The 27,334-nt window shown below is 51.2% G+C and overlaps 1 protein-coding gene across 1 annotated transcript; it reads left to right on the plus strand.

Annotated features, from left to right (window-relative positions):
- The first annotated feature begins 425 nt into the window (after nucleotides 1-425).
- Nucleotides 426-26,935, plus strand: etv7 (ETS variant transcription factor 7). Its single transcript, XM_055891127.1, has 8 exons — nucleotides 426-943; nucleotides 1,393-1,543; nucleotides 4,189-4,353; nucleotides 6,427-6,624; nucleotides 15,724-15,843; nucleotides 15,972-16,114; nucleotides 23,037-23,137; nucleotides 23,837-26,935. The coding sequence occupies exons 1-8, from the start codon at nucleotides 905-907 to the stop codon at nucleotides 24,045-24,047; spliced, it is 1,128 nt and encodes a 375-aa protein (XP_055747102.1). The 5' UTR covers nucleotides 426-904; the 3' UTR covers nucleotides 24,048-26,935.
- Nucleotides 26,936-27,334: the final 399 nt, after the last annotated feature.

The following is a 27,334-nucleotide window of genomic DNA, read 5'->3' on the forward strand; positions in this document are numbered from 1 at the left end:
GGTTATGTCCCACCAACTCCTAAAACCAAAGTCTAAATCATTTAATACAGAGAAAAATGTAGTTTATCTGTACACACTAGGTTCGGCTGATTGCACTTTTATCACGGTCCCTTAGCCGTGAGTGCACAATTATTCCCCTACTGAAAACAACATAAACTTTTTGAAAACAGAATCGAACGGAGGGGGGGAAAGGCTGTACCTTGCTCTCTATTTTTATTTGATTTGAGATATACTAATCATCTTATGACCTTCCATCGAAGAGGTACTGACGAGCAAACTCCGAATATCAAACCAATATCCAAACTGAAAACAAATGTAATGCGGCGTTAGCTGGGGAGGGCTCATTAGGACGACTGAATGAACCGAATCCGTTTGTCACCTTTTTTTTTTTTTTTAAATGTATTGTTTATTGAATCAAGTATAAACACACACTTAAACATAATTGAATTCAAGATTTGACAAAAATATGTATGTTCCTTCCCACTCAACTCTCGCTGCCCGACATCCGTCATACATTTTGGGCACCGGGCGTCCGTATAGCCTCTCCAGAAAACAACACGCGCTCAATTTAGATAAGCGAGCGCGCAGGCACGCTCACCTTCGGATTGAGTTCATGGAAGTGATATCTGTTCTTGTTTTTTAAAACACACACCTCTATGGATCCTTTCGATTTCGTTACCCGGAAACAAGGATCATATGTCATCATAACTAGTCGGGTTGCATGTGAAAATCATGTCCAGCTCCTACGTTTGGATTACATAATAATTTATTCTGACCCTTAAATCGATAGAAGTTTTATAGACAAAATTATCGTATTAGTGGACGGATTGTTGATCACCTGAGCTGAGGAATCTATTAGAGAATTATTCTACTAGTCTACTTCCGGACAGACAGGTAGAGGACGATGGAAGACAGAGGCAGCGCCCCGCCAGATCTGATCAAGGTAAACTGAAGCCCTGCTGACATGAATAGGAAACGCGTTCAGGTCCTATAAGTAGTGTTTCCGTTTAATAGGAATATATAGAGAGATGGATTATGCTGCTTTTACGCATTTTGTCAGTTGTTTTTACTCCCAGCGAATGATTGATCAGTTTAAGAAAGAGACACTTTCACTTTTGCATTTACTTCTGCATGTGTGGTTTCATGCTCGCTAGATAAAAGTTAATTCCCGGAAAAAGGAGACAGAATAGTTGTGGGCTTTACTGTGTTGTATTAGAAACAATATAACTTAAAATTGTAATATAAAAGTGTGTGTGTCTGTGTGTGTGTGTGTGTGTGTGTGTGTGTGTGTGTGTGTGTGTGTGTGTGTGTGTGTGTGTGTGTGTGTGTGTGTGTGTGTGTGTGTGTGTGTGTGTGTGTGTGTGTGTGTGTGTGTGTGTGTGTGTGTGGCAGGACCATGGAGAACACAGTCGTGTTCTCACTCCCCTAGCCCCTGGCAGAGGAGTGCTGTTCCCTCCATCTCTCCTTCCTCCCTGCTCTACCCTCCTCCCTACTGTCATCCCCCCTTCACAGAACGACCTGTGGCAGCTACCTGGAAGACTCCGTGAGTCAAACACACACAAATATACACACACTTTTTGGCTAACAGCTCTATGTATGTATGTATGTATGTATGTATGTATGTATGTATGTATGTATGTATGTATGTATGTATGTATGTATATTTGTATATATGTATGTATATATGTATGTATATTTGTATGTATATATGTATATTTGTATATATATGTATGTATATATATGTGTATGTGTGTGTATGTATATGTGTATATATATGTGTATATATATGTGTATATATATGTATGTATATTTGTATGTATATATGTATATTTGTATATATATGTGTATATATATGTGTATGTATGCATGTATGTACAGTGCTGTGAAAAAAGTATTTGCCCCCTTCTGGATTTCTTATTCTTTTGCACATTTGTCACATTTAAATGTTTCAGATCATTAAACAAATGTAAATATTACACAAAGATCACCCAAGTAAACACTAAATGCAGTTTTTAAGTTATGATTGTATTTATTAAGGGGAAAATAGCTATCCGGACCTTCATGGCCCTATGTGAAAAAGTAATTGCCCCCTAAACCTAATAACTGGCTGTGCCACCCTCACCACCCTCACCACCCTCAGCAGCCTCAGCAGCCTCACCAGCCTCACCACCCTCAGCAGCCTCACCACCCTCAGCAGCCTCACCAGCCTCACCACCCTCAGCAGCCTCACCACCCTCAGCAGCCTCACCACCCTCACCACCCTCAGCAGCCTCACCACCCTCACCAGCCTCACCACCCTCAGCAGCCTCACCACCCTCAGCAGCCTCACCAGCCTCACCACCCTCAGCAGCCTCACCACCCTCAGCAGCCTCACCACCCTCAGCAGCCTCACCACCCTCAGCAGCCTCACCACCCTCACCACCCTCACCAGCCTCACCACCCTCAGCAGCCTCACCACCCTCACCACCCTCACCAGCCTCACCACCCTCAGCAACCTCACCACCCTCAGCAGCCTCACCACCCTCAGCAGCCTCACCACCCTCACCACCCTCAGCAGCCTCACCAGCCTCACCACCCTCACCACCCTCAGCAGCCTCACCACCCTCAGCAGCCTCACCACCCTCAGCAGCCTCACCACCCTCACCACCCTCACCAGCCTCACCACCCTCAGCAGCCTCACCACCCTCACCACCCTCACCAGCCTCACCACCCTCAGCAACCTCACCACCCTCAGCAGCCTCACCACCCTCAGCAGCCTCACCACCCTCACCACCCTCAGCAGCCTCACCAGCCTCACCACCCTCACCACCCTCAGCAGCCTCACCACCCTCAGCAGCCTCACCACCCTCAGCAGCCTCACCACCCTCACCACCCTCACCACCCTCAGCAGCCTCACCACCCTCACCAGCCTCACCAGCCTCACCACCCTCACCAGCCTCAGCAGCCTCACCACCCTCAGCAGCCTCACCACCCTCAGCAGCCTCACCACCCTCACCACCCTCACCAGCCTCACCACCCTCACCACCCTCACCAGCCTCACCAGCCTCACCACCCTCACCAGCCTCACCACCCTCACCACCCTCAGCACCCTCACCACCCTCACCACCCTCACCACCCTCAGCACCCTCACCACCCTCACCAGCCTCACCACCCTCACCACCCTCACCAGCCTCACCACCCTCAGCAGCCTCACCACCCTCAGCAGCCTCACCAGCCTCACCAGCCTCACCACCCTCAGCAGCCTCACCACCCTCAGCAGCCTCACCAGCCTCACCACCCTCAGCAGCCTCACCACCCTCAGCAGCCTCACCACCCTCAGCAGCCTCACCACCCTCAGCAGCCTCACCAGCCTCACCACCCTCAGCAGCCTCACCACCCTCAGCAGCCTCACCACTCTCACCACCCTCACCACCCTCAGCAGCCTCACCACCCTCAGCAGCCTCACCACCCTCAGCAGCCTCACCACCCTCAGCAGCCTCACCACCCTCACCACCCTCACCACCCTCACCACCCTCAGCAGCCTCACCACCCTCACCACCCTCACCACCCTCACCACCCTCACCACCCTCAGCAGCAACTGCAATCAAGAGTTTGTGATATCTGGCAATGAGTCTTTCACATCGCTGTGGAGGAATTTTGTCCCACTCTTCTTTGCAAAATTGTTTTAATTCAGCCACATTGGAGGGTTTTCGAGCACAAACCGCCTTTTTAAGGTCACGCCACAGCATCTCCATCAGATTCAAGTCCGGACTTTGACTAGGCCACTTCAAAACCTTCACCTAGTTTCTTTGAAGCCATTCAGAGGTGGACTTGCTGGTGTGTTTTGGATCATTGTCCTGCTGCAGAACCCAAGTGGGCTTCAGCTTGAGGAATCCAGAAGGGGCCAAATACTTTTTCACAGCTGTGTGTGTGTGTGTGTGTGTGTGTGTGTGTGTGTGTGTGTGTGTGTGTGTGTGTGTGTGTGTGTGTGTGTGTGTGTTTAGGTATTAACCCATCTAAGGAGTGTGTTTGTGTGTGTGTGTTTAGGTATTAACCCGTCTAAGGAGTGTGTTTGTGTGTGTGTGTGTTTAGGTATTAACCCATCTAAGGAGTGTGTTTGTGTGTGTGTGTTTAGGTATAAACCCGTCTAAGCAGTGTGTGTGTGTGTTTAGGTATAAACCCGTCTAAGCAGTGTGTGTGTGTGTTTAGGTATAAACCCGTCTCTGTGGGATAAGGAGGATGTGGTCCACTGGCTGCACTGGGCTCAGAGGGAATATTCTCTCCTCAGAACTGAGAGAGGACGGTTTGAGATGAACGGCAGAGCTCTCTGCCTCCTCACCAAGGAAGACTTCAGACGTCGCTGTCCTGACTCAGGTACGCCACTGGGGGGAGCTCCTCTCTCTCTGTTTCCAGGTACGCCACTGGGGGGAGCTCCTCTCTCTGTTTCCAGGTACGCCACTGGGGGGAGCTCCTCTCTCTCTGTTTCCAGGTACGCCACTGGGGGGAGCTCCTCTCTCTCTGTTTCTAGGTACGCCACTGGGGGGAGCTCCTCTCTCTCTGTTTCCAGGTACGCCACTGGGGGGAGCTCCTCTCTCTGTTTCCAGGTACGCCACTGGGGGGAGCTCCTCTCTCTCTGTTTCCAGGTACGCCACTGGGGGGAGCTCCTCTCTCTCTGTTTCCAGGTACGCCACTGGGGGGAGCTCCTCTCTCTCTGTTTCCAGGTACGCCACTGGGGGGAGCTCCTCTCTCTGTTTCCAGATACGCCACTGGGGGGAGCTCCTCTCTCTGTTTCCAGGTACGCCACTGGGAGCTCCTCTCTCTGTTTCCAGGTACGCCACTGGGGGGAGCTCCTCTCTCTGTTTCCAGGTACGCCACTGGGGGGAGCTCCTCTCTCTCTGTTTCCAGGTACGCCACTGGGGGGAGCTCCTCTCTCTCTGTTTCCAGGTACGCCACTGGGGGGAGCTCCTCTCTCTCTGTTTCCAGGTACGCCACTGGGAGCTCCTCTCTCTCTGTTTCCAGGTACGCCACTGGGAGCTCCTCTCTCTGTTTCCAGGTACGCCACTGGGGGGAGCTCCTCTCTCTGTTTCCAGGTACGCCACTGGGAGCTCCTCTCTCTCTGTTTCCAGGTACGCCACTGGGAGCTCCTCTCTCTGTTTCCAGGTACGCCACTGGGAGCTCCTCTCTCTGTTTCCATGTACGCTACTGGGGGGAGCTCCTCTCTCTGTTTCCAGGTACGCCACTGGGAGCTCCTCTCTCTGTTTCCAGGTACGCCACTGGGGGGGAGCTCCTCTCTCTGTTTCCAGGTACGCCACTGGGGGGGAGCTCCTCTCTCTGTTTCCAGATACGCCACTGGGGGGAGCTCCTCTCTCTGTTTCCAGGTACGCCACTGGGGGGAGCTCCTCTCTCTGTTTCCAGGTACGCCACTGGGGGGAGCTCCTCTCTCTCTGTTTCCAGGTACGCCACTGGGGGGAGCTCCTCTCTCTCTGTTTCCAGGTACGCCACTGGGGGGAGCTCCTCTCTCTCTGTTTCCAGGTACGCCACTGGGGGGAGCTCCTCTCTCTGTTTCCAGATACGCCACTGGGGGGAGCTCCTCTTTCTGTTTCCTGGTACGCCACTGGGGGGAGCTCCTCTCTCTGTTTCCAGGTACGCCACTGGGAGCTCCTCTCTCTGTTTCCAGGTACGCCACTGGGGGGAGCTCCTCTCTCTCTGTTTCCAGGTACGCCACTGGGGGGAGCTCCTCTCTCTGTTTCCAGGTACGCCACTGGGGGGAGCTCCTCTCTCTCTGTTTCCAGGTACGCCACTGGGGGGAGCTCCTCTCTCTGTTTCCAGGTACGCCACTGGGGGGAGCTCCTCTCTCTGTTTCCAGGTACGCCACTGGGGGGAGCTCCTCTCTCTGTTTCCAGGTACGCCACTGGGGGGAGCTCCTCTCTCTCTGTTTCCAGGTACGCCACTGGGAGCTCCTCTCTCTGTTTCCAGGTACGCCACTGGGGGGAGCTCCTCTCTCTCTGTTTCCAGGTACGCCACTGGGGGGAGCTCCTCTCTCTCTGTTTCCAGGTACGCCACTGGGGGGAGCTCCTCTCTCTCTGTTTCCAGGTACGCCACTGGGGGGAGCTCCTCTCTCTCTGTTTCCAGATACGCCACTGGGAGCTCCTCTCTCTCTGTTTCCAGGTACGCCACTGGGAGCTCCTCTCTCTCTGTTTCCAGGTACGCCACTGGGAGCTCCTCTCTCTGTTTCCAGGTACGCCACTGGGAGCTCCTCTCTCTGTTTCCAGGTACGCCACTGGGAGCTCCTCTCTCTGTTTCCAGGTACGCCACTGGGAGCTCCTCTCTCTGTTTCCAGGTACGCCACTGGGGGGAGCTCCTCTCTCTGTTTCCAGGTACGCCACTGGGAGCTCCTCTCTCTGTTTCCAGGTGATGTTCTGTATGAGCTCCTCTCTCTGTTTCCAGGTGATGTACTCTACGAGCTCCTGCAGTGTGTGAAGCAGCAAAGAAGAGATGTCTCCACAGGCCACACAACTCCACCAATCCTGACCCTCACCAAGCCCCCTCTCAGTCTCACCAAACTCCTCCCTACTAAACACACCCAGCCACTCCAAACCAATGGAAGCCAGGGTGCCCAATCCCTAGGAGCCAATGGATCAACAAGTGAGTATGACGTTCTGTTCTAACCAAAGTTGCCTGAGTGGAATCCCCACATCTGCTTTTCAGGGAGAAGACGAATGTTTCCCTTAAAACGAAACGTTATGACCATAACTACAGTTCCCTGAAGGAGGGAAACGAGGTACAACACGCTATGGGTGGTCACACTCTCGCCACTTCGACTGAAGCATCTAGTGTCACGCCTGAAAAGGCCAATGAAATCCGGGCCTCGCTGTAAGCCCCGCCTTCCACAGGTGATAAGCATGAGGGTTGAATTTATTCCTTCATTTTAATACGGCACTTCACCGGGACCAGGAACGGAGGCCTCATTCCCCTCCTTCAGGGAACAGCAGTTATACTCACAACCTTATGTTCCCTTTCAGTCAGTCAACTTCGGTACAACATACTAGGGGGAAATATAATCACTCCCCAAGCCGACACAACAGATACTAAATGAAATGGCCCATAGTAGACCCCCCCAGACCTGACCCCCCCAGACCTGACCCCTCCAGACCTGACCCCCCCCAGACCTGACCCCCCCCAGACCTGACCCCCCCCCAGACCTGACCCCCCCCCAGACCTGACCCCCCCCCCAGACCTGACCCCCCCCCAGACCTGACCCCCCCAGACCTGACACACCCCCAGACCTGACCCCCCCCCAGACCTGATCCCCCCAGACCTGATCCCCCCAGACCTGATCCCCCCAGACCTGACCCCCCCAGACCTGACCCCCCCCCCCAGACCTGACCCCACTAGATGTAGCAGACCCCCCCAGACCTGACCCCTCCAGACCTGACCCCCCCAGACCTGACCCCCCCCCAGACCTGACCCCACTAGATGTAGCAGACCCCCCCAGACCTGACCCCTCCAGACCTGACCCCCCCAGACCTGACCCCATCAGATGTAGTAGACCCCCCCAGACCTGACCCCACCAGACCTGACCCCATCAGATGTAGTACACCCCCCCCCAGACCTGACCCCATCAGATGGAGTAGACCCCCCCCAGACCTGACCCCACCAGATGTAGTAGACCCCCCAAGACCTGACCCCCCCAGACCTGACCCCACCAGATGTAGTACACCGCTAGGTAACCCTGGTACGTACACCGCCAGGTAACCCTGGTGGAGTGGGTACGTACACCGCCAGGTAACCCTGGTGGAGTGGGTACGTACACTGCTAGGTAACCCTGGTGGAGTGGGTACGTACACCGCTAGGTAACCCTGGTGGAGTGGGTACGTACACCGCTAGGTAACCCTGGTGGAGTGGGTACGTACACCGCTAGGTAACCCTGGTGGAGTGGGCTACGTACACCGCTAGGTAACCCTGGTGGAGTGGGTACGTACACCGCTAGGTAACCCTGGTGGAGTGGGTACGTACACCGCTAGGTAACCCTGGTACGTACACCGCTAGGTAACCCTGGTGGAGTGGGTACGTACACCGCTAGGTAACCCTGGTGGAGTGGGTACGTACACCGCTAGGTAACCCTGGTACGTACACCGCTAGGTAACCCTGGTGGAGTGGGTACGTACACCGCTAGGTAACCCTGGTACATACACCGCTAGGTAACCCTGGTGGAGTGGGTACATACACCGCTAGGTAACCCGGGCGGAGTGGGTACGTACACCGCTAGGTAACCCTGGTACGTACACCGCTAGGTAACCCTGGTGGAGTGGGTATGTACACCGCTAGGTAACCCTGGTGGAGTGGGTACATACACCGCTAGGTAACCCTGGTGGAGTGGGTACGTACACCGCTAGGTAACCCTGGTGGAGTGGGTACATACACCGCTAGGTAACCCTGGTACGTACACCGCTAGGTAACCCTGGTGGAGTGGGTACATACACCGCTAGGTAACCCTGGTGGAGTGGGTACATACACCGCTAGGTAACCCTGGTGGAGTGGGTACGTACACCGCTAGGAAACCCTGGTACGTACACCGCTAGGTAACCCTGGTGGAGTGGGTACATACACCGCTAGGTAACCCTGGTACGTACACCGCTAGATAACCCTGGTGGAGTGGGTACGTACACCGCTAGGTAACCCTGTTGGAGTGGGTACGTACACCGCTAGGTAACCCTGGTGGAGTGGGTACGTACACCGCTAGGTAACCCTGTTGGAGTGGGTACGTACACCGCTAGGTAACCCTGGTGGAGTGGGTACGTACACCGCTAGGTAACCCTGGTACGTACACCGCTAGGTAACCCTGGTGGAGTGGGTACGTACACCGCTAGGTAACCCTGGTGGAGTGGGTACGTACACCGCTAGGTAACCCTGGTGGAGTGGGTACGTACACCGCTAGGTAACCCTGGCGGAGTGGGTACGTACACCGCTAGGTAACCCTGGTGGAGTGGGTACATACACCGCTAGGTAACCCTGGTACGTACACCGCTAGGTAACCCTGGTGGAGTGGGTACATACACCGCTAGGTAACCCTGGTGGAGTGGGTAGTACACCGCTAGGTAACCCTGGTGGAGTGGGTACATACACCGCTAGGTAACCCTGGTGGAGTGGGTACGTACACCGCTAGGTAACCCTGGTGGAGTGGGTACGTACACCGCTAGGTAACCCTGTTGGAGTGGGTACGTACACCGCTAGGTAACCCTGGTGGAGTGGGTACGTACACCGCTAGGTAACCCTGGTACGTACACCGCTAGGTAACCCTGGTACGTACACCGCTAGGTAACCCTGTTGGAGTGGGTACGTACACCGCTAGGTAACCCTGTTGGAGTGGGTACGTACACCGCTAGGTAACCCTGGTGGAGTGGGTACGTACACCGCTAGGTAACCCTGGTACGTACACCGCTAGGTAACCCTGGTGGAGTGGGTACGTACACCGCTAGGTAACCCTGGTACGTACACCGCTAGGTAACCCTGGTGGAGTGGGTACGTACACCGCTAGGTAACCCTGGTGGAGTGGGTACATACACCGCTAGGTAACCCTGGCGGAGTGGGTACGTACACCGCTAGGTAACCCTGGTACGTACACCGCTAGGTAACCCTGGTGGAGTGGGTACGTACACCGCTAGGTAACCCTGGTGGAGTGGGTATGTACACCGCTAGGTAACCCTGGTACGTACACCGCTAGGTAACCCTGGTGGAGTGGGTACGTACACCGCTAGGTAACCCTGGTGGAGTGGGTACGTACACCGCTAGGTAACCCTGGTACGTACACCGCTAGGTAACCCTGGTGGAGTGGGTACATACACCGCTAGGTAACCCTGGTGGAGTGGGTACGTACACCGCTAGGTAACCCTGGTGGAGTGGGTACGTACACCGCTAGGTAACCCTGGTGGAGTGGGTACGTACACCGCTAGGTAACCCTGGTACGTACACCGCTAGGTAACCCTGGTACGTACATCGCTAGGTAACCCTGGTGGAGTGGGTACGTACACCGCTAGGTAACCCTGGTACATACACCGCTAGGTAACCCTGGTGGAGTGGGTACATACACCGCTAGGTAACCCTGGTGGAGTGGGTACGTACACCGCTAGGTAACCCTGGTACGTACACCGCTAGGTAACCCTGGTGGAGTGGGTACATACACCGCTAGGTAACCCTGGTGGAGTGGGTACATACACCGCTAGGTAACCCTGGTGGAGTGGGTACGTACACCGCTAGGTAACCCTGGTGGAGTGGGTACGTACACCGCTAGGTAACCCTGGCGGAGTGGGTACGTACACCGCTAGGTAACCCTGGTACGAACACCGCTAGGTAACCCTGGTGGAGTGGGTACATACACCGCTAGGTAACCCTGGTGGAGTGGGTACGTACACCGCTAGGTAACCCTGGTGGAGTGGGTACGTACACCGCTAGGTAACCCTGGTGGAGTGGGTACGTACACCGCTAGGTAACCCTGGTGGAGTGGGTACGTACACCGCTAGGTAACCCTGGTGGAGTGGGTACGTACACCGCTAGGTAACCCTGGTGGAGTGGGTACATACACCGCTAGGTAACCCTGGTACGTACACCGCTAGGTAACCCTGGTGGAGTGGGTACATACATCGCTAGGTAACCCTGGTGGAGTGGGTACGTACACCGCTAGGTAACCCTGGTGGAGTGGGTACGTACACCGCTAGGTAATCCTGGTGGAGTGGGTACGTACACTGCTAGGTAACCCTGGTGGAGTAGGTACGTACACCTCTAGGTAACCCTGGTACGTACACCGCTAGGTAACCCCGGTGGAGTAGGTACGTACACCTCTAGGTAACCCTGGTACGTACACCGCTAGGTAACCCTGGTGGAGTGGGTACGTACACCGCTAGGTAACCCTGGTGGAGTGGGTACGTACACCGCTATGTAACCCTGGTGGAGTGGGTACGTACACCGCTAGGTAACCCTGGTACGTACACCGCTAGGTAACCCTGGTGGAGTGGGTATGTACACCGCTAGGTAACCCTGGTGGAGTGGGTACGTACACCGCTAGGTAACCCTGGTGGAGTGGGTACGTACACCGTTAGGTAACCCTGGTGGAGTGGGTACGTACACCGCTAGGTAACCCTGGTGGAGTGGGTACGTACATCGCTAGGTAACCCTGGTGGAGTGGGTACGTACATCGCTAGGTAACCCTGGTGGAGTGGGTACGTACATCGCTAGGTAACCCTGGTGGAGTGGGTACGTACACCACTTGGTAACCCTGGTGGAGTGGGTACGTACACCGCTAGGTAACCCTGGTGGAGTGGGTACGTACACTGCTAGGTAACCCTGGTGGAGTTGGTACGTACACCGCTAGGTAACCCTGGTGGAGTGGGTACGTACACCGCTAGGTAACCCTGGTACGTACACCGCTAGGTAACCCTGGTGGAGTGGGTACGTACACCGCTAGGTAACCCTGGTGGAGTGGGTACGTACACCGCTAGGTAACCCTGGCGGAGTGGGTATGTACACTGCTAGGTAACCCTGGTACGTACACTGCTAGGTAACCCTGGTGGAGTGGGTACGTACACCGCTAGGTAACCCTGGTGGAGTGGGTACGTACACTGCTAGGTAACCCTGGTACGTACACTGCTAGGTAACCCTGGTGGAGTGGGTACGTACACCGCTAGGTAACCCTGGTGGAGTGGGTATGTACACTGCTAGGTAACCCTGGTGGAGTGGGTACGTACACTGCTAGGTAACCCTGGTGGAGTGGGTACGTACACTGCTAGGTAACCCTGGTGGAGTGGGTACGTACACCGCTAGGTAACCCTGGTGGAGTGGGTACATACACTGCTAGGTAACCCTGGTACGTACACCGCTAGGTAACCCTGGTGGAGTGGGTACGTACACCGCTAGGTAACCCTGGTGGAGTGGGTACGTACACCGCTAGGTAACCCTGGTACGTACACTGCTAGGTAACCCTGGTGGAGTGGGTACATACACCGCTAGGTAACCCTGGTGGAGTGGGTACGTACACCGCTAGGTAACCCTGGTGGAGTGGGTACATACACCGCTAGGTAACCTTGGTGGAGTGGGTACGTACACCGCTAGGTAACCCTGGTGGAGTGGGTACACACACCGCTAGGTAACCCTGGCGGAGTGGGTACGTACACCGCTAGGTAACCCTGGTACGTACACCGCTAGGTAACCCTGGTGGAGTGGGTATGTACACCGCTAGGTAACCCTGGTGGAGTGGGTACGTACACCGCTAGGTAACCCTGGTACGTACACCGCTAGGTAACCCTGGTGGAGTGGGTACGTACACCGCTAGGTAACCCTGTTGGATTGGGTACATACACCGCTAGGTAACCCTGGTGGAGTGGGTACGTACACCGCTAGGTAACCCTGGTACGTACACTGCTAGGTAACCCTGGTGGAGTGGGTACATACACCGCTAGGTAACCCTGGTGGAGTGGGTACGTACACCGCTAGGTAACCCTGGTGGAGTGGGTACATACACCGCTAGGTAACCTTGGTGGAGTGGGTACGTACACCGCTAGGTAACCCTGGTACGTACACCGCTAGGTAACCCTGGTGGAGTGGGTATGTACACCGCTAGGTAACCCTGGTGGAGTGGGTACGTACACCGCTAGGTAACCCTGGTACGTACACCGCTAGGTAACCCTGGTGGAGTGGGTACGTACACCGCTAGGTAACCCTGTTGGATTGGGTACATACACCGCTAGGTAACCCTGGTGGAGTGGGTACGTACACCGCTAGGTAACCCTGGTACGTACACCGCTAGGTAACCCTGGTGGAGTGGGTACGTACACCGCTAGGTAACCCTGGTACATACACTGCTAGGTAACCCTGGTGGAGTGGGTATGTACACCGCTAGGTAACCCCGGTGGAGTGGGTACATACACCGCTAGGTAACCCTGGTGGAGTGGGTACGTACACTGCTAGGTAACCCTGGTACGTACACTGCTAGGTAACCCTGGTGGAGTGGGTACGTACACTGCTAGGTAACCCTGGTACGTACACTGCTAGGTAACCCTGGTGGAGTGGGTACGTACACCGCTAGGTAACCCTGGTGGAGTGGGTAATGTACACTGCTAGGTAACCCTGGTGGAGTGGGTACGTACACTGCTAGGTAACCCTCGTGGAGTGGGTACGTACACCGCTAGGTAACCCTGGTGGAGTGGGTACGTACACCGCTAGGTAACCCTGGTGGAGTGGGTACGTACACCGCTAGGTAACCCTGGTACGTACACTGCTAGGTAACCCTGGTACGTACACTGCTAGGTAACCCTGGTGGAGTGGGTACATACACCGCTAGGTAACTCTGGTACGTACACCGCTAGGTAACCCTGGTACGTACACTGCTAGGTAACCCTGGTGGAGTGGGTACATACACCGCTAGGTAACCCTGGTACGTACACTGCTAGGTAACCCTGGTGGAGTGGGTACGTACACCGCTAGGTAACCCTGGTACGTACACTGCTAGGTAACCCTGGTGGAGTGGGTACGTACACCGCTAGGTAACCCTGGTGGAGTGGGTACGTACACCGCTAGGTAACCCTGGTGGAGTGGGTACGTACACCGCTAGGTAACCCTGGTGGAGTGGGTACATACACCGCTAGGTAACCCTGGTACGTACACCGCTAGGTAACCCTGGTGGAGTGGGTACGTACACCGCTAGGTAACCCTGTTGGAGTGGGTACATACACCGCTAGGTAACCCTGGTGGAGTGGGTACGTACACCGCTAGGTAACCCTGGTACGTACACCGCTAGGTAACCCTGGTGGAGTGGGTACGTACACTGCTAGGTAACCCCAAATACTTGTAGCTGTATACCAGAGAGATAGCGTCTCTCCCACTGGATCGTGGAGGCTGTTTAGAGAGCATCCTGCTGTGAGCTGGATTAGCAAAACAGGCAGAAAGCTACTCGTAAAACCAGTAATCCCGGTTCCGTAAAGCTCCCAGCGGACACAGGGCATGTAACCTCTGCTGCTCTTCAGAAGCAAAAGGAGGCAGTGAAGAGGGAAACAGACCTGTAGGACATAGTCATGACTGTCAGGGCGAACGACACCTTAGAGTCGCCCCGGGGCGAACTGACACCTTAGAGTCGCCCCGGGGCGAACTGACTCACGTTTAGCCGAGGCCAAAGTCATGAGCAGGGAGGTTTTGTAGGAGAGGATCTTCAGATCCATTGACTCCAGAGGTTCAAAAGGGGGTGAAACACTGTGCCTCCAAAGCCAGTGCCATGTCCCATGTGGGCGCAATAGGTTTAGAGACCGGTCTGAGACGATTTACACCTTTCAGGAACCGCATCACAAGGGGGTTGAGACACAGAGAGACACAGAGAGAGAGAGAGAGACAGAGAGACACAGACAGAGAGACACAGAGAGAGAGAGAGAGACAGAGAGACAGAGAGAGAGAGAGACAGAGACACAGAGAGAGAGACAGACACACAGAGAGAGAGAGAGAGAGAGACAGAGACACAGAGAGAGAGAGACAGAGACACAGAGAGAGAGAGACAGAGACACAGAGAGAGAGAGAGAGAGACAGAGACACACAGAGACAGCGACAGAGAGAGAGAGAGAGAGACAGAGACACAGAGAGAGAGAGAGAGAGAGAGAGACAGAGACACACAGAGAGAGAGTCAGAGACACACAGAGACAGCGACAGAGAGAGAGAGAGACAGAGACACACAGAAAGAGAGTCAGAGACACACAGAGACAGCGACAGAGAGACTCTTCCGTGTAACACTGTTTTTCCCATCATTGTATTGTTCTTAGTGTTTACGGCTAGTACACTTCCTGGTACACTATGCAGCACACACACTCACACAGACACACAGACACACACACTCACACACTCACACAGATCAGCTGTAGGTGGTTTCCGTGAGGGCAGTAGGGTGTGTGTGTGTTGTGTAGGTTTGTACCCCTGTCCCGTCCCCTAATCAGGGAAGAAAGCACCCTAGCAGAAGGCGCTGTAATTGTCTGTATTTGAAACCATCTTTGCAGTAACCGTCACGGATTAGAAGCAGGAACAACTGCTCCTTTGTTGAGAAGAGATTTATCTCACGCTCTTTCACTTTCTCTCCTAACTTCTCCACTCCTCCCTTTTTCTTTGTCACTCACTCCTCTCACTCCCCCTCTTCTTCCTCTCTGTCTACCCCCCTCTCCCCCCCTCTCTCCTCTGTCCCCTCCTCTCCCCCCTCTCTGTCCCCCCCCCTCTCCCCCGTCTACCCGCCTCTCCTCTCTGTCTCCCCCTCTCTCTCCTCTCTGTCTCCCATTTACATTTACATTACATTTAAGTCATTTAGCAGACGCTCTTATCCAGAGCGACTTACAAATTGCAAAGTTCATACATATTCATCCTGGTCCCCCCGTGGGAATTGAACCCTGGTCCCCCCTTGGGAATTGAACCCACAACCCTGGCGTTGCAAGCGCCATGCTCTACCAACTGAGCCACACAGGACCACACGGGACCACCTCCCCCTCTCCCCCCTCTCTCCTCCTCTCCCCCCCGTCTCCTCTGTCTACCCCCCTCTCCTCTCTGTCTCCCCCCTGCCCCCTCTTCTTCCTCTCTGTCCCCCCCTCTCCCCCCTCTCTCCTCTCTGTCTCCCCTTCTCCCCCCTCTCTCCTCCTCTCCCCCGTGTCTCCTCTCTGTCTATCCCCCTCTCACAAGGGGATAATAAACAAAAGTGAAAAAAATAATAATAATCTCCCTCTCTCTCAGATGTGTCCAAGTGTCCTCCCACAATCCCCAGCTCCCAGGAGGAGGAGCCTCTCAACCTGTCCAATCAGGAGAGGACTGAGAGAGAAGTCCCACCTAGAGAGGCCAACGGCAAGATCCCAGGTAACACACACACACACACACACACACACACACAGACACACACACACACACACACACACACACACACACACACACACACACACACACACACACACACACACACAGACCCTCTCTCTCTGTCTGTGTAGACTGCAGGTTGCTGTGGGACTATGTGTACCAGCTGTTGTCAGATCAGCGCTACCAGCTCTTCATCCGCTGGGAGGACCAGGAGAGCCTGGTGTTCAGGGTGGTCGACCCCAACGGACTAGCTCGACTCTGGGGGAACCACAAGGTACGCTGAGGGTCTGTCTGGAGCTCACAGTATGGGATGGATGGATGGTGGAACAGAGTTTTAGTAAAGGGTCGCGACTACTTGCAGGGTTCGGGACAATTCCATTTTAATTCAGTCAATTCAGGAAGCATTTTTGGAAATGGAATTTCAGTTTCCTACTAGAATTGACATGTAATTGACCCCAACCTCTGGCTGAGTAGGGAGATGACCTCTGGCTGAGTAGAGGGATGACCTCTGGCTGAGTAGGGAGATGACCCCTGGCTGAGTAGGGAGATGACCTCTGGCTGGGTAGAGGGATGACCTCTGGCTGAGTAGGGAGATGACCTCTGGCTGAGTAGAGGGATGACCTCTGGCTGAGTAGGGAGATGACCTCTGGCTGAGTAGGGAGATGACCTCTGGCTGAGTAGGGAGATGACCTCTGGCTGAGTAGGGAGATGACCTCTGGCTGAGTAGGGAGATGACCTCTGGCTGAGTAGAGGGATGACCTCTGGCTGAGTAGGGAGATGACCTCTGGTTGAGTAGGGAGATTACCTCTGGCTGAGTAGAGAGATGACCTCTGGGTGAGTAGGGAGATGACCTCTGGCTGAGTAGGGAGATGACCTCTGGCTGAGTAGGGAGATGACCTCTGGCTGAGTAGAGGGATGACCTCTGGCTGAGTAGAGGGATGACCTCTGGCTGAGTAGGGAGATGACCTCTGGCTGAGTAGGGAGATGACCTCTGGGTAGGGAGATGACCTCTGGCTGAGTAGAGGGATGACCTCTGGCTGAGTAGGGAGATGACCTCTGGCTGAGTAGGGAGATGACCTCTGGCTGAGTAGGGAGATGACCTCTGGCTGAGTAGGGAGATGACCTCTGGCTGAGTAGGGAGATGACCTCTGGCTGAGTAGGGAGATGACCTCTGGCTGAGTAGGGAGATGACCTCTGGCTGAGTAGGGAGATGACCTCTGGCTGAGTAGAGAGATGACCTCTGGCTGAGTAGGGAGATGACCTCTGGCTGAGTAGGGAGATGACCTCTGGCTGAGTAAGGAGATGACCTCTGGCTGAGTAGAGGGATGACCTCTGGCTGAGTAGGGAGATGACCTCTGGCTGAGTAGGGAGATGACCTCTGGCTGAGTAGAGAGATGACCTCTGGCTGAGTAGGGAGATGACCTCTGGCTGAGTAGGGAGATGACCTCTGGCTGAGTAGGGAGATGACCTCTGGCTGAGTAGAGAGATGACCTCTGGGTGAGTAGAGGGATGACCTCTGGGTGAGTAGAGGGATGACCTCTGGCTGAGTAGAGGGATGACCTCTGGCTGAGTAGGGAAATGACCTCTGGCTGAGTAGAGGGATGACCTCTGGCTGAGTAGGGAGATGACCTCTGGCTGAGTAGGGAGATGACCTCTGGCTGAGTAGGGAGATGACCTGAGTAGGGAGATGACCTCTGGCTGAGTAGGGAGATGACCTGAGTAGAGGGATGACCTCTGGCTGAGTAGGGAGATGACCTCTGGGTGAGTAGGGAGATGACCTCTGGCTGAGTAGGGAGATGACCTCTGGCTGAGTAGGGAGATGACCTCTGGGTAGGGAGATGACCTCTGGCTGAGTAGGGAGATGACCTCTGGGTAGGGAGATGACCTCTGGCTGAGTAGAGAGATGACCTCTGGCTGAGTAGGGAGATGACCTCTGGCTGAGTAGGGAGATGACCTCTGGCTGAGTAGGGAGATGACCTCTGGCTGGGTAGGGAGATGACCTCTGGCTGAGTAGGGAGATGACCTCTGGCTGAGTAGGGAGATGACCTCTGGCTGAGTAGGGAGATGACCTCTGGCTGAGTAGAGGGAGATGACCTCTGGCTGAGTAGAGGGATGACCTCTGGCTGAGTAGGGAGATGACCTCTGAGTAGGGAGATGACCTCTGGCTGAGTAGGGGAGATGACCTCTGGCTGAGTAGGGAGATGACCTCTGGCTGAGTAGAGAGATGACCTCTGGCTGAGTAGAGAGATGACCTCTGGCTGAGTAGGGAGATGACCTCTGGCTGAGTAGAGGGATGACCTCTGGCTGAGTAGAGGGATGACCTCTGGCTGAGTAGAGGGATGACCTCTGGCTGAGTAAAGGGATGACCTCTGGCTGAGTAGAGGGATGACCTCTGGCTGAGTAGGGAGATGACCTCTGGCTGAGTAGGGAGATGACCTCTGGCTGAGTAGAGGGATGACCTCTGGCTGAGTAGAGGGATGACCTCTGGCTGAGTAGGGAGATGACCTCTGGCTGAGTAGAGAGATGACCTCTGGCTGAGTAGGGAGATGACCTCTGGCTGAGTAGGGAGATGACCTCTGGCTGAGTAGGGAGATGACCTCTGGCTGAGTAGGGAGATGACCTCTGGCTGAGTAGGGAGATGACCTCTGGGTAGGGAGATGACCTCTGGCTGAGTAGGGAGATGACCTCTGGCTGAGTAGGGAGATGACCTCTGGCTGAGTAGAGGGATGACCTCTGGCTGAGTAGGGAGATGACCTCTGGCTGAGTAGAGGGATGACCTCTGGCTGAGTAGAGGGATGACCTCTGGCTGAGTAGAGGGATGACCTCTGGCTGAGTAGGGAGATGACCTCTGGCTGAGTAGGGAGATGACCTCTGGGTAGGGAGATGACCTCTGGCTGAGTAGGGAGATGACCTCTGGCTGAGTAGGGAGATGACCTCTGGCTGAGTAGGGAGATGACCTCTGGCTGAGTAGAGGGATGACCTCTGGCTGAGTAGGGAGATGACCTCTGGCTGAGTAGGGAGATGACCTCTGGCTGAGTAGGGAGATGACCTCTGGCTGAGTAGAGGGATGACCTCTGGCTGAGTAGAGGGATGACCTCTGGCTGAGTAGGGAGATGACCTCTGGCTGAGTAGGGAGATGACCTCTGGCTGAGTAGGGAGATGACCTCTGGCTGTAGAGATGTTGTATGGCCTGAATGACATTCAAACTCTGTTAGTTGTGAATGATGGTGATGATGGTGATGATGGGGGTGATGGTGATGATGAAGATGATGACAGTAGTGGTGATGATGATGGTGGTGATGATGATGGTGGTGATGATGGTGGTGGTGATGATGATGAAGACAGTAGTGATGATGATGATGGTGGTGATGATGATGGTGGTGATGATGATGAAGACAGTAGTGATGATGATGACAGTAGTGATGATGGTGGTGGTGATGATGATGGTGATGATGGTGATGATGGTGATGATGATGATGGTGATGATGGTGATGGTGATGATGATGATGATGGTGATGATGGTGATGATGGTGGTGATGGTGATGATGGTGGTGGTGATGATGATGGTGATGATGGTGATGATGATGATGATGATGATGATGATGGTGATGATGGTGGTGATGATGATGATGGTGGTGATGATGATGATGGTGGTGATGATGGTGGTGATGATGATGGGGGTGATGATGATGGTGATGATGGTGATGATGATGATGGTGATGATGGTGGTGATGATGAAGACAGTAGTGGTGATGGTGATGATAGTGGTGATGATGATGGTGGTGGTGATGATGGTGGTGGTGATGATGGTGATGATGATGGTGGTGGTGGTGATGATGATGGTGATGATGATGGTGATGGTGGTGATGATGATGAAGACAGTAGTGGTGATGATGAAGACAGTAGTGGTGGTGATGATGAAGACAGTAGTGGTGATGATGAAGACAGTAGTGGTGATGATGAAGAAGACAGTAGTGGTGATGGTGATGATGATGAAGACAGTAGTGGTGATGATGAAGACAGTAGTGGTGATGATGATGGCTGTGATGATGGTGATGATGATGAAGACAGTAGTGATGATGATGAAGACAGTAGTGGTGATGATGAAGACAGTAGTGGTGATGATGATGAAGACAGTAGTGGTGATGATGAAGACAGTAGTGGTGATGATGATGGCTGTGATGATGGTGATGATGATGAAGACAGTAGTGGTGATGATGAAGACAGTAGTGGTGATGATGATGAAGACAGTAGTGGTGGTGATGATGAAGACAGTAGTGGTGATGATGATGAAGACAGTAGTGATGATGATGAAGACAGTAGTGGTGATGATGAAGACAGTAGTGGTGATGATGATGAAGACAGTAGTGGTGATGATGATGAAGACAGTAGTGGTGATGATGATGATGACAGTAGTGGTGATGATGATGAAGACAGTAGTGGTGATGATGATGAAGACAGTAGTGATGATGATGAAGACAGTAGTGGTGATGATGAAGACAGTAGTGGTGATGATGAAGACAGTAGTGGTGATGATGAAGACAGTAGTGGTGATGATGATGAAGACAGTAGTGGTGATGATGATGAAGACAGTAGTGGTGATGATGATGAAGACAGTAGTGGTGATGATGAAGACAGTAGTGGTGGTGATGAAGACAGTAGTGGTGGTGATGATGAAGACAGTAGTGATGATGATGAAGACAGTAGTGGTGGTGATGAAGACAGTAGTGGTGATGGTGATGATGATGAAGACAGTAGTGGTGATGATGATGAAGACAGTAGTGGTGATGATGATGAAGACAGTAGTGGTGGTGATGATGATGGTGGTGATGATGATGAAGACAGTAGTGGTGATGATGATGAAGACAGTAGTGGTGATGATGAAGACAGTAGTGGTGATGATGATGAAGACAGTAGTGGTGGTGATGATGATGGTGGTGATGATGATGAAGACAGTAGTGGTGGTGATGATGAAGACAGTAGTGGTGATGATGATGATGGTGGTGATGATGATGATGAAGACAGTAGTGATGATGATGAAGACAGTAGTGGTGGTGATGATGAAGACAGTAGTGGTGGTGGTGATGATGAAGACAGTAGTGGTGATGATGAAGACAGTAGTGGTGGTGATGATGATGATGGTGGTGATGATGATGAAGACAGTAGTGATGATGATGAAGACAGTAGTGGTGATGATGAAGACAGTAGTGGTGATGATGAAGATAGTAGTGATGATGATGAAGACAGTAGTGGTGATGATGAAGACAGTAGTGGTGATGATGATGAAGACAGTAGTGGTGATGATGAAGACAGTAGTGGTGATGGTGATGATGACAGTAGTGGTGGTGATGAAGACAGTAGTGGTGATGATGATGAAGACAGTAGTGGTGATGATGAAGACAGTAGTGGTGATGATGAAGACAGTAGTGGTGATGATGATGAAGACAGTAGTTGTGATGATGATGAAGACAGTAGTGGTGATGATGATGAAGACAGTAGTGGTGATGATGAAGACAGTAGTGGTGATGATGAAGACAGTAGTGGTGATGATGATGAAGACAGTAGTGGTGATGATGAAGACAGTAGTGGTTATGATGATGATGATGATGATGAAGACAGTAGTGGTGGTGATGAAGACAGTAGTGGTGGTGATGAAGACAGTAGTGGTGGTGGTGAAGACAGTAATGGTGGTGGTGATGAAGACAGTAGTGGTGGTGATGAAGACAGTAGTGGTGGTGGTGAAGACAGTAGTGGTGGTGGTGGTGAAGACAGTAGTGGTGGTGATGAAGACAGTAGTGGTGGTGATGAAGACAGTAGTGGTGGTGGTGATGAAGACAGTAGTGATGCTGATGATGAAGACAGTAGTGGTGATGATGATGATGAAGACAGTAGTGGTGGTGATGAAGACAGTAGTGGTGGTGATGATGAAGACAGTAGTGGTGATGATGATGATGATGATGAAGACAGTAGTGGTGGTGATGAAGACAGTAGTGGTGGTGATGAAGACAGTAGTGGTGGTGATGAAGACAGTAGTGGTGATGATGATGAAGACAGTAGTGGTGATGATGATGAAGACAGTAGTGGTGATGATGATGATGATGATGAAGACAGTAGTGGTGGTGATGAAGACAGTAGTGGTGATGATGATGAAGACAGTAGTGGTGGTGATGAAGACAGTAGTGGTGATGATGATGAAGACAGTAGTGGTGATGATGAAGAAGACAGTAGTGGTGATGATGATGAAGACAGTAGTGGTGATGATGAAGACAGTAGTGGTGATGATGATGAAGACAGTAGTGGTGATGATGATGAAGACAGTAGTGGTGGTGATGATGAAGACAGTAGTGGTGATGATGATGAAGACAGTAGTGGTGGTGATGATGATGATGATGAAGACAGTAGTGTTGATGATGAAGAAGACAGTAGTGGTGATGATGATGAAGACAGTAGTGGTGATGATGAAGAAGACAGTAGTGGTGATGATGATGAAGACAGTAGTGGTGATGATGATGAAGACAGTAGTGGTGATGATGATGAAGACAGTAGTGGTGGTGATGATGAAGACAGTAGTGGTGATGATGAAGAAGACAGTAGTGGTGATGATGATGAAGACAGTAGTGGTGATGATGATGAAGACAGTAGTGGTGATGATGATGAAGACAGTAGTGGTGATGATGAAGAAGACAGTAGTGGTGATGATGATGAAGACAGTAGTGGTGATGATGAAGACAGTAGTTGTGATGATGATGATGGTGATGATGAAGACAGTAGTGGTGATGATGAAGACAGTAGTGGTGATGATGAAGACAGTAGTAGTGATGATGATGAGGATGATGATGATGATGGTGATGATGGTGGTGATGATGATGGTGGTGATGATGAAGACAGTAGTGGTGATGATGAAGACAGTAGTGGTGGTGATGAAGACAGTAGTTGTGATGATGATGAAGATGATGATGATGGCGATGGTGATGATGATGATGGTGGTGATGATGAAGACAGTAGTGGTGATGATGATGGTGGTGATGATGAAGACAGTAGTGGTGATGATGGTGGTGATGATGATGATGATGATGGTGACGGTGGTGATGATGATGGTGATGATGATGATGATGGTGGTGATGATGAAGACAGTAGTGATGACGGTGGTGGTGGTGGTGATGATGATGAAGAGGAAAGTGTGTGTCTCCCTGTAGAACCGAGCCAACATGACGTATGAGAAGATGTCTCGTGCTCTGAGACACTACTACAAACTCAACATCATCAAGAAAGAACCCGGACAGAAACTACTCTTCAGGTGGGACACACACACACACACACACACACACACACACACACACACACACACACACACACACACACACACACACACACACACACACACACACACACACACACACAGAAACTACTCTTCAGGTGGGACACACACACACACACACACACACAAACACACACACACACACACACACACACACACACACACACACACACACACACACACACACACACACACACACACACACACACACACACACACACACAGAAACTACTCTTCAGGTTGGACACACACACACACAGAAACTACTCTTCAGGTGGGACACACACACACACAGAAACTACTCTTCAGGTGGGACACACACACACACAGAAACTACTCTTCAGGTGGGACACACACACACACAGAAACTACTCTTCAGGTGGGACACACACACACACAGAAACTACTCTTCAGGTGGGACACACACACACACACACACAGAAACTACTCTTCAGGTGGGACACACACACACAGAAACTACTCTTCAGGTGGGACACACACACACACACACAGAAACTACTCTTCAGGTGGGGAACGCACGCACGCAGAAACACACACACACACACACGCACGCAGAAACACACACACACACACGCATGCAGAAACACAAACACACACACACACACACACACACACACACACGCAGAAACGCACACTCAGTCCTTCTCCTCTCTCCAGGTTTCTGAAGACCCCTCAAGAGATCAAGCAGCACCGAGCGGACCGCCTCGACTCAGCAGATTCCCCTGAACACTCACCCTCACACTCACCCTCGCACTCACCCTCACACTCACCCTCACACTCACCCCGGCGGGACTTCAGTGAGGATGGTTTGGAGGTGTCCCCTGAATACAACTCCCCAAGCTCTAACCCCCTTAGCATGACGGTATGAACAAGGGTACTCCTGTGTTGAGGTATTGGCTCTATTGCACTGTGAAATGGCTATATTTTTGAGCAGTAATCTACTAACCCACTATCGTACTGTGGAAAATTTATGGAGCTGCTGCGTCGCTAATGACTAGCGTTCCCAAAACAAAAACACTATTCATCCGGAAAGAGCAGAGCTGTCTGATCACAACCTTTTACTCATCTGTAGCTGCATGAATTACAGCATCACTTTAGAACTATACACACAAATCTGATCACAACCTTTTACTCATCTGTAGCTGCATGAATTACAGCATCACTTTAGAACTATACACACAAATCTGATCACAACCTTTTACTCATCTGTAGCTGCATGAATTACAGCATCACTTTAGAACTATACACACAAATCTGATCACAACCTTTTACTCATCTGTAGCTGCATGAATTACAGCATCACTTTATAACTATACACACAAATCTGATCACAACCTTTTACTCATCTGTAGCTGCATGAATTACAGCATCACTTTATAACTATACACACATCTGATCACAACCTTTTACTCATCTGTAGCTGCATGAATTACAGCATCACTTTAGAACTATACACACAAATCTGATCACAACCTTTTACTCATCTGTAGCTGCATGAATTACAGCATCACTTTAGAACTATAGACACAAATGCTACAACTAACAGTTCTGTTTGCAGTTCTTCCCGGGTCTGACGTGCCACTTGTCAAATGCGCTCGGTAAATAGAATTATAATATGATCAAAGTTGAAGTTGCCCATTACAAGCAGGACCCACACGCTAATAGCTGTCCCCATTAGTAGCTGGGATGATTGGAATAATTAATTTGATCATAATATTTACCTTTGCTTCTGTATATATTTTCAAACTCTGAATTTGTGGAATGAATTTAAATGAATGAAATTGTTATTTTTTTAAAAATGTTTTTATTTTTTTTTAATGATTTTTGTTGTTGTTGTTGTTGTTGTTATTGTCAAATCGCCATTGGCAACCCATCCCTTACGGGATTTATTGACACATGGTGGAAAGGGCAATACAGGATAAAAATGAGTTTCGTTCACTATTTCTTCAAGGTCACAATCGTTACATAGGCTTTCCTCTTCTTCCAGTTCACCACTGTTAGCAGTCGATGTTATTCTTCAATAACACAAACCCCAAAGCAAATCAGGGGGAGAAAAACAGATTCATTTGAAAAGGACAAATCATAAGATGTTATGCTGGGAGGTAGATGTTCATTCTCACCTGTCCTCAGCTTGTCACCATAGAACAAAGAAACAAGATGCCACTTATACCCCCCCCACTCTCACCTGGGGTTGACCAATCAGAAGTCTTTGCAGTACAACTTGGCCAATGGTCAAATAACAAGTATCCTGCTCCAGATTCAATGTACAGACCAATGAAAACGTAGCTCAGGACTGACATGTAACAGATTCTAACCAGCTGTTGAACTGAGAACTATTTCCATTAACAATCCCCTGTTGACCATTAGGCCTCTAGTTAGTTTTTAGTACTCTTGTGTTCTCATCCTCTGCGTCGTGTATTTATCTTCAAAATATTCTTATACCACAACACCGACCTGTTTCAATACGCAAAGGCAATATCCCTGGTCGTACCTGTTTCAATACGCAGAGGCAATATCCCTGGTCGTACCTGTTTCAATACGCAGAGGCAATATCCCTGGTCGTACCTGTTTCAATATACAGAGACAATATCCCTGGTCGTACCTGTGCACATAGCGATCTTTTGCTTTTAGGTCGGTTATACATAATATATCTCACACACGAATTCACCCTTAATCAAATCAAAGGTTCTCAATTTATGTTTATGATTAATCTCCACCCATTTTTTTAAAATGTTAAATATTGCATCAACAGTTTTTTTTTTTTTTATCATATCTATGTCTCCCTTCATTTGGTTTTCCTACAGATGTTCACAGTCAGACTGTTGGAAAAGGTCAGACATTTCAGTTGCCCAGACTCCCCTTATGGATAGATCCATACCTTCCATCTCACAGGGTTCCCAGCCCATCTCCCCACGTATTGCTAGTATAGGTGGACACCTAAAAAGTACTGCTCTGTTATGGACATGTTCAGTTTAAAATACCTCTTAGCACCCCACAATCCTGCGGAATAGTCCAGAACAGGACACACGCATGTCTGATACAGTTTGGAATTCGTAGCATAACCAATATCCTTGAGTGGTTTTGGTTCTTCCTGTAACTCCCCCAAGAGCTCTACTTCCTGATTCGTCCAGGGCAGATGTTCCCTATAGAAAGGTCATTATGTTCATCAATAAAAATACACAAATATTTATAATGGCTAGTACACTCAAGAATATCTTCACTAAAACAAAACTGAAAAGCACTTCTCTTTGTAACTGTTTTTCTAAAATGCATTATCTGTGTTTGATCATGAGTCTCCATCTTTTACACCAAGTCACTATCTGTGTTTTAGTCTGGTTGATCATGAGTCTCCATCTTTTACACCAACAGACTGGACATAGTAACATGTTCTGCAGGTCTTGTTCAGTTTCTGGCATCATAATAAAATCATTAGCATATAAAAGGATATTTAGCATTTCATCATCATCTTTTACTCCAATATTTATCTGTTTAATTTATTTTGCCAAATCATTTATAAACAAAGCAAACAAAGTCGGTGAAAAGGCGTCTCTGTGGTTTACACCCGAGGATGTGGGAAACCAATCTGTACCATATTCATTAACACTCACACCAGGCTTTGGGGCTTTGTAAAAAGACTGGATTGTGTTCTAAAAGTCCCCATCAACAACACCTGTCTTTAACAAACTATAGTGTCAAATATTCCTATTTACAAAATCAAAAGCTTTCTGTGGAAATAAATGAATTGATTTTGATGAATATTTTATTATTTCAATAAATGACTTATGAACTAGTGTGTTGCAAGCCATGCATACGGCCCACACGGAGCCCTACGGTACGAGACTAGTCAGAGAGAGGGTTCAAGCCATGCATACAGCCCACACGGAGCCCTACAGTACGAGACTGGTCAGAGAGAGGGTTCAAGCCATGCATACGGCCCACACGGAGCCCTACGGTACGAGACTGGTCAGAGAGAGGGTTCAAGCCATGCGTACGGCCCACACTGAGCCCTACAGTACGAGACTGGTCAGAGAGAGGGTTCAAGCCATGCATACGGCCCACACTGAGCCCTACAGTACGAGACTGGTCAGAGAGAAGGTTCAAGCCATGCATACGTCCCACACGGAGCCCTACGGTACGAGACTGGTGAGAGAGAGG

Source organism: Salvelinus fontinalis, chromosome 31 (assembly GCF_029448725.1).
Source record: "Salvelinus fontinalis isolate EN_2023a chromosome 31, ASM2944872v1, whole genome shotgun sequence".
Lineage (NCBI taxonomy): Eukaryota > Metazoa > Chordata > Actinopteri > Salmoniformes > Salmonidae > Salvelinus > Salvelinus fontinalis.